Consider the following 12,560-nt stretch of genomic DNA (forward strand, 5'->3'; position numbering starts at 1 on the left):
TGCACCTAAAACAAATTCATCAGTCTCTAGGCCTCCAAGGCTCGAGTGGTCTCCCTCACGCGGTTAACATCCTTCCACCTGAGGTTTTCTCCACTCGCCCATCCGGTCTCAAGATTCACCGAGTTCTGTCTCAGGCTCCGTCTCTTCTTTGGTTGCCTCCCCACCTCTCACAAGGAGAGAGACCCCTCTGTGACCCCACAGCACATTCGCCTCAGGTGCTCTTCCTGGAAGTTTCCTTTGACTTTTCTTTCACCTCTGCACTCTCTGTGCATTATTTGCATTCACATGTCTAGACAGGGGCATTACCTGCGCTGCATTCTGTAATACCTTATAAAAAATCGACTCTCTCAAGAGCAACTGAATAGCACAAGTGTCTTGTAGCACATGTAAAAATGACTTAGAAAAAACCTCTGAATCGTTTTTAGACCTATCACATTTATCCAAACCTGACAAAATACAATACTGGTAACAAGAAAAAGGAAACAGAAATGTAGGAAAATCTGTCTTCAGCGGTTTCAAACTTGCTTTAAAGTACAAGCGTTGCCTGAAGTATGGAGGTGAAAGTGATGAATGTTAAGTGGATATTTTTTCACTTTAACGGACTGATCAGAAGAACATTTACAAACCCCTGACTGGTGTCTTGAGCTGATAAATCAACACCAAAGGAGAACATCTCAAGCACATTTATCATTAAGACAAACAGGCTATTCTGACATGATGATTTTTTGTTCATCATTTTAGCTCACCTCCATGCTTGCATCTTTTCAATGTTAATAATATCTGTATAAGACTTCTCAATATTTAATGCTTACAGCTTGCCTGTTGCATGCTGATGATGTTAAGATCACATGTTTGATCTCTAGAAGGCTGGTTAGCTTTCCAAAAAGAGTTTCTATTTCACTGAAGCAAGCCTGACCCCAGTCAGCTTCCTTATAATAGCTGTTGTTGGTTTCAGTGCCATAAAAAGCACAAAGTTACAATTTTAAGGGAAATTAGAGCCAAGATATTTTAACAGACTTGCCCAATGGCATTGCATCTTGTAATTAGCAGAGGACACCCAGCATCATAGAACATAAGTCAGCATTTGTATGACTCAGGGGACACCAGGTCGATCTCTCAGGGCAGCATCATCATGCCGCATTCAAACAGCACAATGTAAAAGATAACCTTACCTGTTCATTCTCCTCTTCATCACTACTTAGCTTAAGGTCATCTTCTAGCATTCTGGAAGAAGGAACAAAGAAATACAGATAGTTAGCAAATTCAAAATAATTTACCAACAAAGTATCTGGATTAGAACAGTGTTTCCATAATAAGTCTATTTGACTTAACTAATTTTAAAAAGTATTCATTTTAAGCCCTTTTTCTGTGATGCACTTAGGAGTGACAAACTGCCACATCATGAAAATTCACCCTCATAATTAGTCATAGGATAAGATGGGCTGCTTTTCCTTGTGAAATTTAATCCCACAATTACTTGTTCAGTGTTTTCCATGTGGCAGGTGCTGTGCTATGTCTCCATTTCCATTCCTAGTAAACAGAATCAAAGGGCAAGCAGACCTCTGCCAAGAGCTGTAAGTGTGAGCTACAGCTGCTTAGGTCTCCACAAGTCAGAGCTCTGCCCAAAGACTCTGCTGGATAAGGAAGACCAAATAGGAGAGAACCTTTCAGAAAGACTCTGAGGGCAACTCCCAAGTGCCCTCTGCATCCCTCAGATGTGTATGACAGAGCTACCTTTGGGTCCATAAAAAAAGAAAAACAACAAAAAAACCCCAAATACTTTAAAACACTGATTTTTTAATGCTCATATGAGGACATTTCTTCATTGCGTTTAGACACAGAGGAAGAGAGAGGGGGAAGGAGAGAGGCAAACATCTATGTGAGAGAGAAGCATTGATTGGTTGCCTCCCATATGTGCCTGGACGGGAGGGTCACACCCTTGCCAGGACCAGGGATTGACCCGCAACCTAGGTATGTGCCCTGACCGAGGATCAAACCCACAACCTTTCAGTTACAGGACGATGCTCCAACCAACTGAGCCACACAGACCAGGGTCCTGTGATTTCTGATGATGATAAAATGATTTTCTTATCAGCATTGCTGAATTGTTTCTTTATGGAATATAGTTTTCAGATGAAGTCATTTTGAAAGAAGTCTCACTTAGGGACACTTTATAACAAAAATGACTGTAGAGCTATTCTGTTGGCAGTGGGGAGAGACTTTTCGGAAGAACCCTGGGGCATCAGAGATCAATCAGTCGGTAGGCCCTTGAGCCCATGTGCTCGAAAGGCCTTACTCTCCTCCTTGAAGTTGCCTTCCAAAGACTGTCCCCTCAACTGCGCTTGATTCCTTTAAAAGCCAACTATAACCCTATCATCATTGTATTTCTCTATTTTAATTAATCATGTCAGTGGTTTTGGGGGTGAAAGCGGGATAAAAACTTCCCAGGTTGGGACATGGGCAGAGTTCTGCCCAACCCAGATTTTTTGTGCTTGGGGGAAGTCACTTAACTTCCTGGACGTGGACCTATTTTATAAAGTAGGAAAACTCCTGTACTGAGGAATTGCTAAACAACTTTGACATATCACTGAAGCCATAACCATTAGGATGCCATGTCTGTTTCCTCATGGGTTATGGCGATTCTACCAGCAGCAAGAAGTCTCACTCACTGATTATTTAAACCTCAAGTAAACAAACACGACATCAACAAAGACTGTAGAGCTATGTTCCCAACTGCTATGGCCATCTGACTTGTCATTCATTTTCCTTGATTCTAGGAACTCGTACATCAGGCTTCAAAGACAAGAGACACCGTGGTGATTTATTAGAGCGTTGTTTGGGAAGAGCCTAGGAAGGGGACTGTGTTTTTTTTGTCCTTGAGTCTCTGGGGACTAGCACAGTGAAGACACACAGCATGATACCAGTTTGTGGGTTGGTCTGGGCACCTTCCCCAAGAAGGTGGCCTATTTTCACATGCCTTTCTGATGAAAAATGCCAAGGGAGCAGGGCCATTTCTCATCTCCACCCCTTACTCCCTCTTTGGGGGTAAACTGCCAACTGCAATTTGGTTGAATATCACAGGCTGCTCTTTGAGCACTGGGTTTTCTAAGCGTGGGTGGTCCTGTCAGTGGATAGAAAGGGAGAACACACACAATCATCATTAACAACCCCTTTGTTACATGGAAGTCACGTCAGGGGTAACTGAGAAATTTCATCTTTATTTGGGCAATCATGTACACAGATCTGAAGGCCACTGTCAACCAGAGCAGGAAACTAAAACACCCCAAAGCAAGGGAACTTGGCTTGGCTGCAAACCAGCCATGCGACTAGGTCAGCACATGAAGCAGGCATTGCTGAAAGTAACTACAACAGTAAAAACAGTGTCTCAGGGCCTCTTCTAAGGTAGAGAGTTCAGTTCAGTTTTGTTCATTTAAAACATGTGCTAAATGTCTAGACACACGAATGTGTTTCTGGTCAAATCTCACTTTGTCCCTCACATCCCTTGATCCCAGGCGAATCGCCCCTCTGGACCCAGCTTTGTCATGTCTGTAGTGAGATCATCCCTCTGGTCATCATCTCCAGAAGAAAAGCAGCCGAGATCCACCTTGCTTTGTGGTAGTAATCTCTCTAACACTGAATCTATTTCTCATATAAAAAGGGAGTCTATTATGTTTCTGGTTAATATCTAAAAACTGGTGATCAAATGTAAAAATAGTCTGTATTCATTAGAGACTTCAAGAGAAGTTAGAATCCATTTAAACTTCAGACTACCTTGGAGTCTGAGGAAATGGCAATGAATCGAAGAGACACAACCCACAGCAATACTGCTGTTCCCAACACATGTGACCCATGCCAGGAAAAGACAGTTGCTGCCACCCAGAGCCCCCAGTCCATTGCAGACACAATGCTGAGATAACTGAGGCTCAGGCCATCCAGGAATATGACCTGGCCCTTCTGCTTTGCTCTGATGGCCACAGCACGGAGTCCCCATGACTCAACTTCCAAAGCACAGCACTTATTCCCATTCACTACATGCTGCAAGTTTGGCTTAACATTAATAAAGTGCTTACTTTCATCACTTCTTGGCCTTTTGGCTAAGATCAAATGTAGCATAAACTGCCCACTTTTAATGTGGGAAATATCCAAGTAGCCTCTGAGAGAGCCTAAGGAGGAACAAGAGAGTATTGGAGGTTATAGCTGAACAGCAAAACATGGCCAGAGAAGAAGACAACTGTGATAGCCACAGCACCCTAAATACTGCCAGTGCTTGCTCAGCGTGTGCCTAGGAGGAGAGGCCTGGCTGCCTCCACTGAAACACGCATGTCAGTGTCACCACTGTAGTTGTGCCCCCAACTCCGATCCCAACCACGTAACAACATTTCTTATCATTTATCTACTTTCAAAAGGAAATAGACTAGTACAGGTGTATTAAATAAGAACAAGCAACAAACAAAAACTTTAAACCAAGAGTAAAAGAGTATGCCAACTAAGTGTTGGTTAAGCCAACACTTAGCCATGGTATATGGGTGGGGGATCTCTGATTACATTTTGAAAAAGGAAGGCAGGCAAACACTGATGCTTAGAAAGGCTGAGGAGAGTTTGGGATGGGTCACCTGCACATAAGCACAGGGTTTGCGCTTCAGCACCATGCTGGCATGCCCGAGGACCCTGCCACACCCCTACACCCATACATCAGAGCACCATGGGCCTTCAACTGATGATGCCACCCACCCAGAACCCCTCCCCTTCACGTCCTTCAGAGTGCTCCAAGGTGACTGAGCTCCTACCATACAGTTGCAGCTCTCAAGGCTGAATGACTGTTCTGGCCAGGCCTGCTGAGCACTTTCTAGACGTCACCTCATCCTATCCCTAGAGCAACCCCTCTGAGGTAAGCACTACTGGGCAGCAGGTGTGGTGGTCAGAGCCATGGGCTCTGGAGTCAGACCGCCCAGGCTGAGTCTGACACTCAACCAGCCAAGTGACTGGACAACTGCCTTCAAGGTTTTTCAGAGAAGTCACTCACAATCCTTGGGAAGTGCTTAGCACAGAAATTGGCACAGAATAAGCATGCAATCGATGTTCATTTTTATTAACATTCCTTTTACCTTTGAGGGTAATGCCTTAGAACATTTAAGAAATTTGCATGAGTAACCATTTAGGAGACAAATATGCTTCTGCAATATAGTCTTCAAACTGAGCCACTTTTGAAAAGAGAGGATGATGTTCTCTAGAGGCTGTGGAGGGGGATGTACATTTTAGGTTATAACTGTCACCATCTTTGACTGATCCGATGTGACTATGTCTACAGAGGACAGGAAACATGTCCATCAGCCCAACTACACAAGGAGATACATGCTGGGAGCTGTGGTCAGCCTCGTGGCCGGTCCCTCAGCAGGACCCACTGCCTGATGACAACAGGGACACTAAAATAAAATAGACAATAAGATCAAATTAAGGCCAGAGAGCAGAGGTGCAGCCAGCAGTGAGAGAAACCTGGATTTATGCCCTGAACACCCCAGGAACTGCTGTCAGAAGCACATCAGGTCAGTGCCTGACTATGACTTCCCAGTGAGGTCTGCCAGGTAACTGAGACCTGAAACACATAAGGCATTCAAGCAGGATTTTTCTTTAACATGTAGTTAGGTGATTGAGATTCTATCCATTTCTAATTGGGGAACTTTGTCAGACAACAGTTTCTTAGGATTATTGTCCCAGGCCTATTATAACATGTCCCCAAACAGCTAGTGCAAAGGACCATAGTGTTTTGAGCCCTGGGCTAAATAGTCTTAGCTTTCATGCAGAGAGAGAAGGCCTTGCGTGACCTGTATAGAAGGGTGTGATAGGAGTCAGCTCAGACTCTAAAGGAGGAATTGAGTACAAACATTTCCCCTAGCAGTTGGCCAAGTGTCATCTCAGGTGGACCTCTCTCTCAAAGTGTAGGATGAATGGAAACTCTGCCTCATCACCAACAGGAATATTGCCATCCAAACTCTCAGCCATGTACTAACTCACTCATGTGTTCACTGGGTGGTGGCCAACTACCCATGGAGAGCACCTGTCTCCCAGGGCTGATTCCCCTTACATATGACAGTCAAACCAGCCTTGCCACTGTAGCCATTTTTAAGTGCCTTAAAATTGTGATGCTCTGACGTAACATAATTCTAACAGAACTCAAATGCCTCATCTGAATGTACCTTCCTTCAGTAACTCTCAGAAAGGGAGGAATTCAATACAACCCCAGAGACTTGAATATTTGATTATGGCAACTTCCCCATGTACATTATTTTTAATTGAGCCATAGACAAATTTATGTTGTAGCTGGTGCTTCCATTTGCAGGCCCCCAAACTTCTCAGGGAGCAGAGATAGTAGCCTACTCTTAACAGACGGCCAGCTGCATCTCATGCTCATCCATGTCTTACACAGGTATTGCAAACAGGCACTCCACCTGCAAACATAATGGCAGTCATTTCCCAGAAGAGTAATAGGATTTTAAGTAATGGATTTTCCCTGGATTTGGGGAAATTACTTGTGATTTGGGGTCCTTAACAGAAAACTTTAGTATTTTAAAATTCATTTCATTTAGGTATACCTTAAGGGCTTTTTAAAAAATATGAATTTTAATTGGGCTGTTTGATTTCCAGATTTGTTTCCATAGCTGGTGGTACTGCTATCCCCTCTATTTGAGATTTAAAGCCAAAGAGAAATGTTTATGACTCTCCTTTGAACATACTCATATATGCAGGTATTTATTCTAGCAATTAGCAGTGCATGACAGTGTGCAAGTTACACAAGTACCCCCCTCTGAAGGTATGCCCTAAGCCATCATCTCTACTGCTTGGAACACAGGAGGGAAAGTTATGTAACTCATTTCATTCTTTCTCAAGTCCACTGCTCTGTTCGGTCAGTGCTACCACCTGGACTTATTTTTCATAAACGGGTGACCACCTTCCCCTCTGTACTTATTGAGAAGAATTTAGGTCATGTCACTCCAGTTAACTGGGACCAGGGAGTCTAGGATTGGCTTGCACTGGGGGATGGGGGATGTAGTATGTCCAAGACACATGAAGTACCTTAGTCTGGAAGCAAATGCAGAAATCAGGAACAAGACAAAGGGGTGAACTAGGTGACCTAAGAGTTCTCCACTCTGATGTTTTCCTACCCAAGGTGTCATAGCTACATCTTTTGAAGCAATGGTGATGCATAGGGAGATGGCATTTGCTCACACATACCTCCTTCCTGAGCTTCTCTTTTCAGGGTCTGGTGGTCAATGAAATCACAAAAGGTCTCATTCTGCCATGTTCGTGCAAAGGTGCACTGTATCTCTTCTGCTTATGACCTTATTTTTTCTTAAGGACAATAGATTCCAATGGTCTTTTCTCCCATTTACAAGCCGAATCTACCTGCTACCTTCTTCACAGGTATATCTGCCCTGGGGGATAGAATCTCATTTCCTACCATTTAAAATTCTTGAAAAAAGCAACATCATTTAGGAAACCTGCCAAACCCTGGTGAGATATGGAATGAACATATGTCTTTTAAAATCTCAACTGAGCAGTGGCCTTTCCTGACAGGACCCATATCTAGCATATTAATATAGGATAAAGAGAAATCAGAGAAAAGTGAAACTCAACACTAATAAAAGGACACAGTCAGTGGGATTAGACTGTAGGGTGGTAGAACGAGATCTGAAATGGCAGCCACAAGCATTTTAGTCTGAGTTCTGCGCATAACTAGCTCTGTGGATTTGGGAAGATCATTTAATCTCTCTGGACATCATTTCTTCCTGTCTAACATGAAGCCTCTCTTTGCTGTGAATTCCCTGGGTCTGTGCCTTTACCAATGGGTGGAAAGTCTGGAATACTGCTGGAGAATAAGGAGGGAGGTGGAAAAAGAAATTAGCACACAGCTGCAGGTGGCCCACAGGAGGGGCCTGCTCATGAGTCACGGCCCAGGAAAACAGAAGAAAACAGGAGGCAGCCTTGCAAATGCTGCGCCTTGTGGCAAGGGAGGTCTGTACACTAGGGTCCCCAAGTGCAGGTCCCTGCTTCACTTGTCAGGTCCCTGCTTCACTTGGATGTAGTACAGACACATCTCACTAAAGTTACGTGAAATATCCTAGGTGTTTTTTCTCTCTGGCTGTGTATTTTGAAACTCTGCAGGTTGTTCCTCTCACTTGAAGTTGCATTGCAGCTGGGGTGCCAAGCAGCCCAGAGGGTGTGCTTTGTCTGGGAGAAATGGAACACTGGGCCCACTTTCCTTGAACATCCCACGACTCCACTCAGAAAGATGTAAATGTCACAGCCAGTTTGTGTGACTGTAAAAATATGAAAACACTCCATCTTTTCCATTTGGGGCAATGTAGACAATGGTTATAAAGTAGCATTCTCTGAGCATATTATAATTGAAAATTGCTTCCTCCTGAAAGAATTACAGGGAAAGAGGGCTGTACTGACTCTACAATTTCTATCCAAGAAAAACTGGGGCTTTAGAAAGAGTACTTTGATAAGGAACACTTCCTCCTCAAAGGTAGTTTTAAAATTCCTGTCCTTGTTTCTTACAAGGACTTCCAGAAAATTAGTTTCTGAACCCTATGTTCTCAGTATTAGAAAATTAAGTTCCCAAGCCTTCACGAACTCAAGTACAGTGTGTGAAGGAGCAGGGCCGTTTTCAGAGAAGATACTAGAGGAGAGGTCAGAGGACACTGACAGGGAACAAAAAGTTTTCTCGGCCGCATAGATACAACAGTGGGCATGTCTTTGCTTATACCTCTTTGCAGAGGAATCTGTCCCTAACCAGAAAGGAACTGAGATTTGTAAGTATTTGGTTCAAGTGTGTGATGTCAAATATTAGTTGCTTGTCAGTACATTACCGAGCAGGTTGCCCACTGTGTTTGCTGACTAATGGCCTGCTCACTTAAGGGATAACTTCTGAGAGTGAGACCCATGGACTCTAGAAGGGTCAAAGGTACAGCAGGTTCAGATATGCTCTTTGGTTCACAATACCAGCTTTTGAATTTTTTTGTGGCTATTGTTATTGACAAGTTAATTGCTAAGACAACTCTTAATTAAGAGATTTATTTGAACAGATAAATGATTAGGATTAGAAAAGAGAACCAAGCATAATCTCCTAATCAGCAAGTGCATGCACTTTAAACTACACCAACCTCACATGTTGCTTGAGTAATGCATAACACAGTGTTCTAAACTTGACTGCATGTTGGAATCACTTGTGATCTTTGAAAGGTATTGGTGTCTGGTTCCCTCCCCACCCCACAGTCAGATGTATTAGGTTTGGGGTGTGATCTGGGCATTCAGATTGTGAAAAGATCTCTAGGGGATTGTGATTCACAGCAGAGTTTGGGAACCACTACAAGTACACAGAACTGGATAGAGAGTCTGAACAGCTAAAGACCTTGAATAGCTCCAGACCTCGGATAAAGCTCCAACTCTGAGTTTCGGTTTGTCTGTTGATAAAATGGAGTGATAGCTGAGTCTCAAATAAAACAATAAGGGTGAAAGCAAAATGTAAAGTATCAAGCCTCATAGGGGTTTCACATTAACTGGAGGGATCAAATACTGATTCATAGGTTAAAACCCCAGAGATTCTGATTTAACTGGTCTTGGATTAGGCACAGGCATTAGCATTTTTGACTTGCAGCCAAAATAATTCTACCATTTAGCAAGGGTTGGGAACCGCTGTCTTAATTTCAAATGAATGATCACCTCCATAAGCCATCTCCAGTCCACAGGACAGACTTCTCCGGGTCTTATCTAACTTTGCACAGATGTAGTGCATTGTACTAGGACTGTCTATCAGCTCGTCTGGCTCCACCTTTCCCCTAGGTGCCTTTTGAATACTCCCAGGGGAGGGGTCTATTTCCTCAATGCCTAAGATAAGGCACAAATCCATCCTTACTAATAAGTTAAGAAATTCTCTCAGGGACACTCAATTGCCAAAACAAATGGACACCTTTGTTTCTTTGTCTTGTTCGACCACACTGATTTATGTGAGGCTGAGGTGACACTCCTTCCTTGAAATGCTCCTTGCATAGTTTATCTAACTTTGAAGGTTGCCTTTATCTGACTTCCCATTTCCTTCCTGCACTTATGCCTTCCAGCCACTCTCCACAGGTCAACGTTATCCAGGTTCCTGCCCTCAATTCTTTTCTGTACCTCATCTCCTCCCGAGGATGACATCTTCGACCTTGTCCTCCAAGTGCTTGCTCCACAGGCCCAACCACACCCTGGGGATCTCTGTACTGGGGCTTCCTCAAGAGTAGAGCTCATGTAGTTTTGATGGTCTCCCAGGGCACCTTCAGTATCTAGTAAAATGTCAGGCACAGAATGACCATACTACAGGTGTTTGTTGAGCAAATAAGTACATCTCCATATGGATGTGCCTCCACCTTGATTTGTCCCAAACCAGAACCCATTACGTCCCTACCCAAAATCCAACATTCACTGCTAAATTCTGTACCAAGATCTGTGGCACTGCCACTTAACTGGTCATCTGCACATGGCTTTTGACATCCTCTCTGTCCTCCTTACAGACAATAAAACTCTTAGGTGTGTCTGCCCTGTTTCTTGAGCTTTCTTCTGAACCCATCTCTTTCTCCATCCCTTACTCACACTTCCAGTTCTCAGTATATCAGGTTACTTCCTCCCTGCAGTCCTTCTGGGTCCTGTTTCCCACGTGGTCACTGTCTACCTACAATCTAAATTCAGTCTCTCTTGCTTCCTAAGGCTCATATGTCTCATGATGGCTGGGGCTCAGCTCACTGCAGTTGCTACTCTGTCAAAGCCCTTGAACTCAATACTGGAATAATACAAATTACATACAGTTCCACCTCTCTGCATCTTGGCCTGGCCTCTTCTCTTGCCTGAAAACCCCCTCTCTCTGTTTCCTGTTCTCAGCGACCCTTCAAATGTGACCCAAAAGGGCACATCTTCTTGATGCTCAGTGACCTTAATTAATTCCCCTCTTCTGTACATGTCTGCACTTGCTACCCTGTGTTATGCCTGCTGTCTTTGAGTCTGTCTTATTTATCTGACTTGGGGCTCTCTGAGGGAAGTTTTGGTCTCATTCCTCTCTGTGTCCCAAGAGGGGAACTTCTTGGGACAAAGGTATTTCTTTAATTGGAAAAAAAAAAAAAAGCCACACCCTCTTGCATAATAGGAGCCAAGACCTATAATGGTAACCAGAAAAACCTGATCCATGACTCCAGCGGGAATAGAATGGATTTAAAAATACACCTTTAACAAACTGAGAAATAATGAGCTCAAACAAATTATATAAAAACATTTAAAAATCACTTACATTTGTAATAACATGTTTGAAAACTGTCTATTAATTTCAAAAACAAAAGGTAGTTGGCCACATTTTTCTACTACAGAGTCAGACCAACAGCTAAAGGATGCAGCTGGGAACTGTGGAGAGCCTGGGGCCACCACAGGCTGAGTGGCTGCTGATGAAATGTTAAGTGGCAGCACTGGGGGACAGAACTGCTATTAGAATTCCTATAGGAAGGCTGGATATTGCACGTATAATACTTTATATCCATCCAGCTTTTTCCCAGCAAAAACCTGGCTTTTAGAAAATATATTTTGGCTAATGGTATCTTAGTCTTTTTTTAACAAGAAAATTTAACTTGTGTTTTGAAGCGTTTCTACACAGGCATAGTAAATGAAGCTTTTTATTTTATATACCTTCTCAATTTTCTTGTTGGAGAAGGTGGGAGCAGGGGGAGCCAGGAGGAGTGACAAGGGTTAGAACAAAGCTACCAGCGTGCTGTACGAGGTGTGAGGAGAACTGGGTGTGTGTCCCTTGGAATGTCCTGGTTGGCACGGGAGGCAGTGACAAAGGTATGTGGGAAATGCGTGTTGAAGGGACTCCTGCTCACTTCGCTGTGATGCTGTTTGGAGCCTAGAAAACCAGTTTCTTAGGAAAACTGAGACCCAGCAGGTCCTCTCAAGCCCTGTCAGAGCCTCCCTTCCTGCCCTTTTTCTTCTCCATCAAATGAATCTTAACCAGAATTTCCTCATCTCCCAACCTGCCATGCACTGCTTGCTCCAGAACAATCTTAGGCTGCCAGGTCACCAACACTGGTTTCCACACTGTGCCCAGCTAGTGTGCACACCTTCTAGGCTGAGTCAGATGTTAAGGGGGAAATTTAGAATCTCATTTGTCATTGAGAGGTCTGTATAAGATCTTTCAATATACCTGTGCCCAAATTATTCTCATGAAAATTACAAATCCCATATACAGCTCTCCCAAAAATGTGTGCACTGGAACTTGCATGGCCTGTAGTTTGGGACAGCGTTATTTTGGAGCATTCTGTGTTGCTGATGCTCTCATGCTCTTGTCCCCAAAGAAATCCTTCACCCAAAGCCACTGAAAGGACTCAGACCATGAATACGCTTGGGCAGCAGGAAAACCCTCTTAAAAGAAATTTTAAAGGCAATGAGGCTTTGGTGACAATCGAGATGAGGTTTATAAACTTTCGTTGTTGTTGTTGGCACACCTCAACCCTTTCTTCAAAGGGAAACCTGTGTAGGAAGGC

General features: G+C 43.6%; 1 protein-coding gene across 6 annotated transcripts in view; it reads right to left on the minus strand.

Moving 5' to 3' along the window:
• Positions 1-12,560, minus strand: part of AFF3 (ALF transcription elongation factor 3) — a 593,859-nt gene that overhangs the window by 127,794 nt on the left and 453,505 nt on the right. For all 6 annotated transcript variants that reach the window (XM_053664620.1, XM_053664619.1, XM_053664618.1 and 3 more), the window contains one exon: positions 1,173-1,224. In XM_053664620.1, the coding sequence (XP_053520595.1) occupies positions 1,173-1,224 (52 nt within the window). The remainder of the gene's footprint in view (positions 1-1,172; positions 1,225-12,560) is intronic.

Source organism: Artibeus jamaicensis, unplaced genomic scaffold (genome assembly GCF_021234435.1).
Source record: "Artibeus jamaicensis isolate MK-2021 breed Jamaican fruit bat unplaced genomic scaffold, CSHL_Jam_final contig_384, whole genome shotgun sequence".
Lineage (NCBI taxonomy): Eukaryota > Metazoa > Chordata > Mammalia > Chiroptera > Phyllostomidae > Artibeus > Artibeus jamaicensis.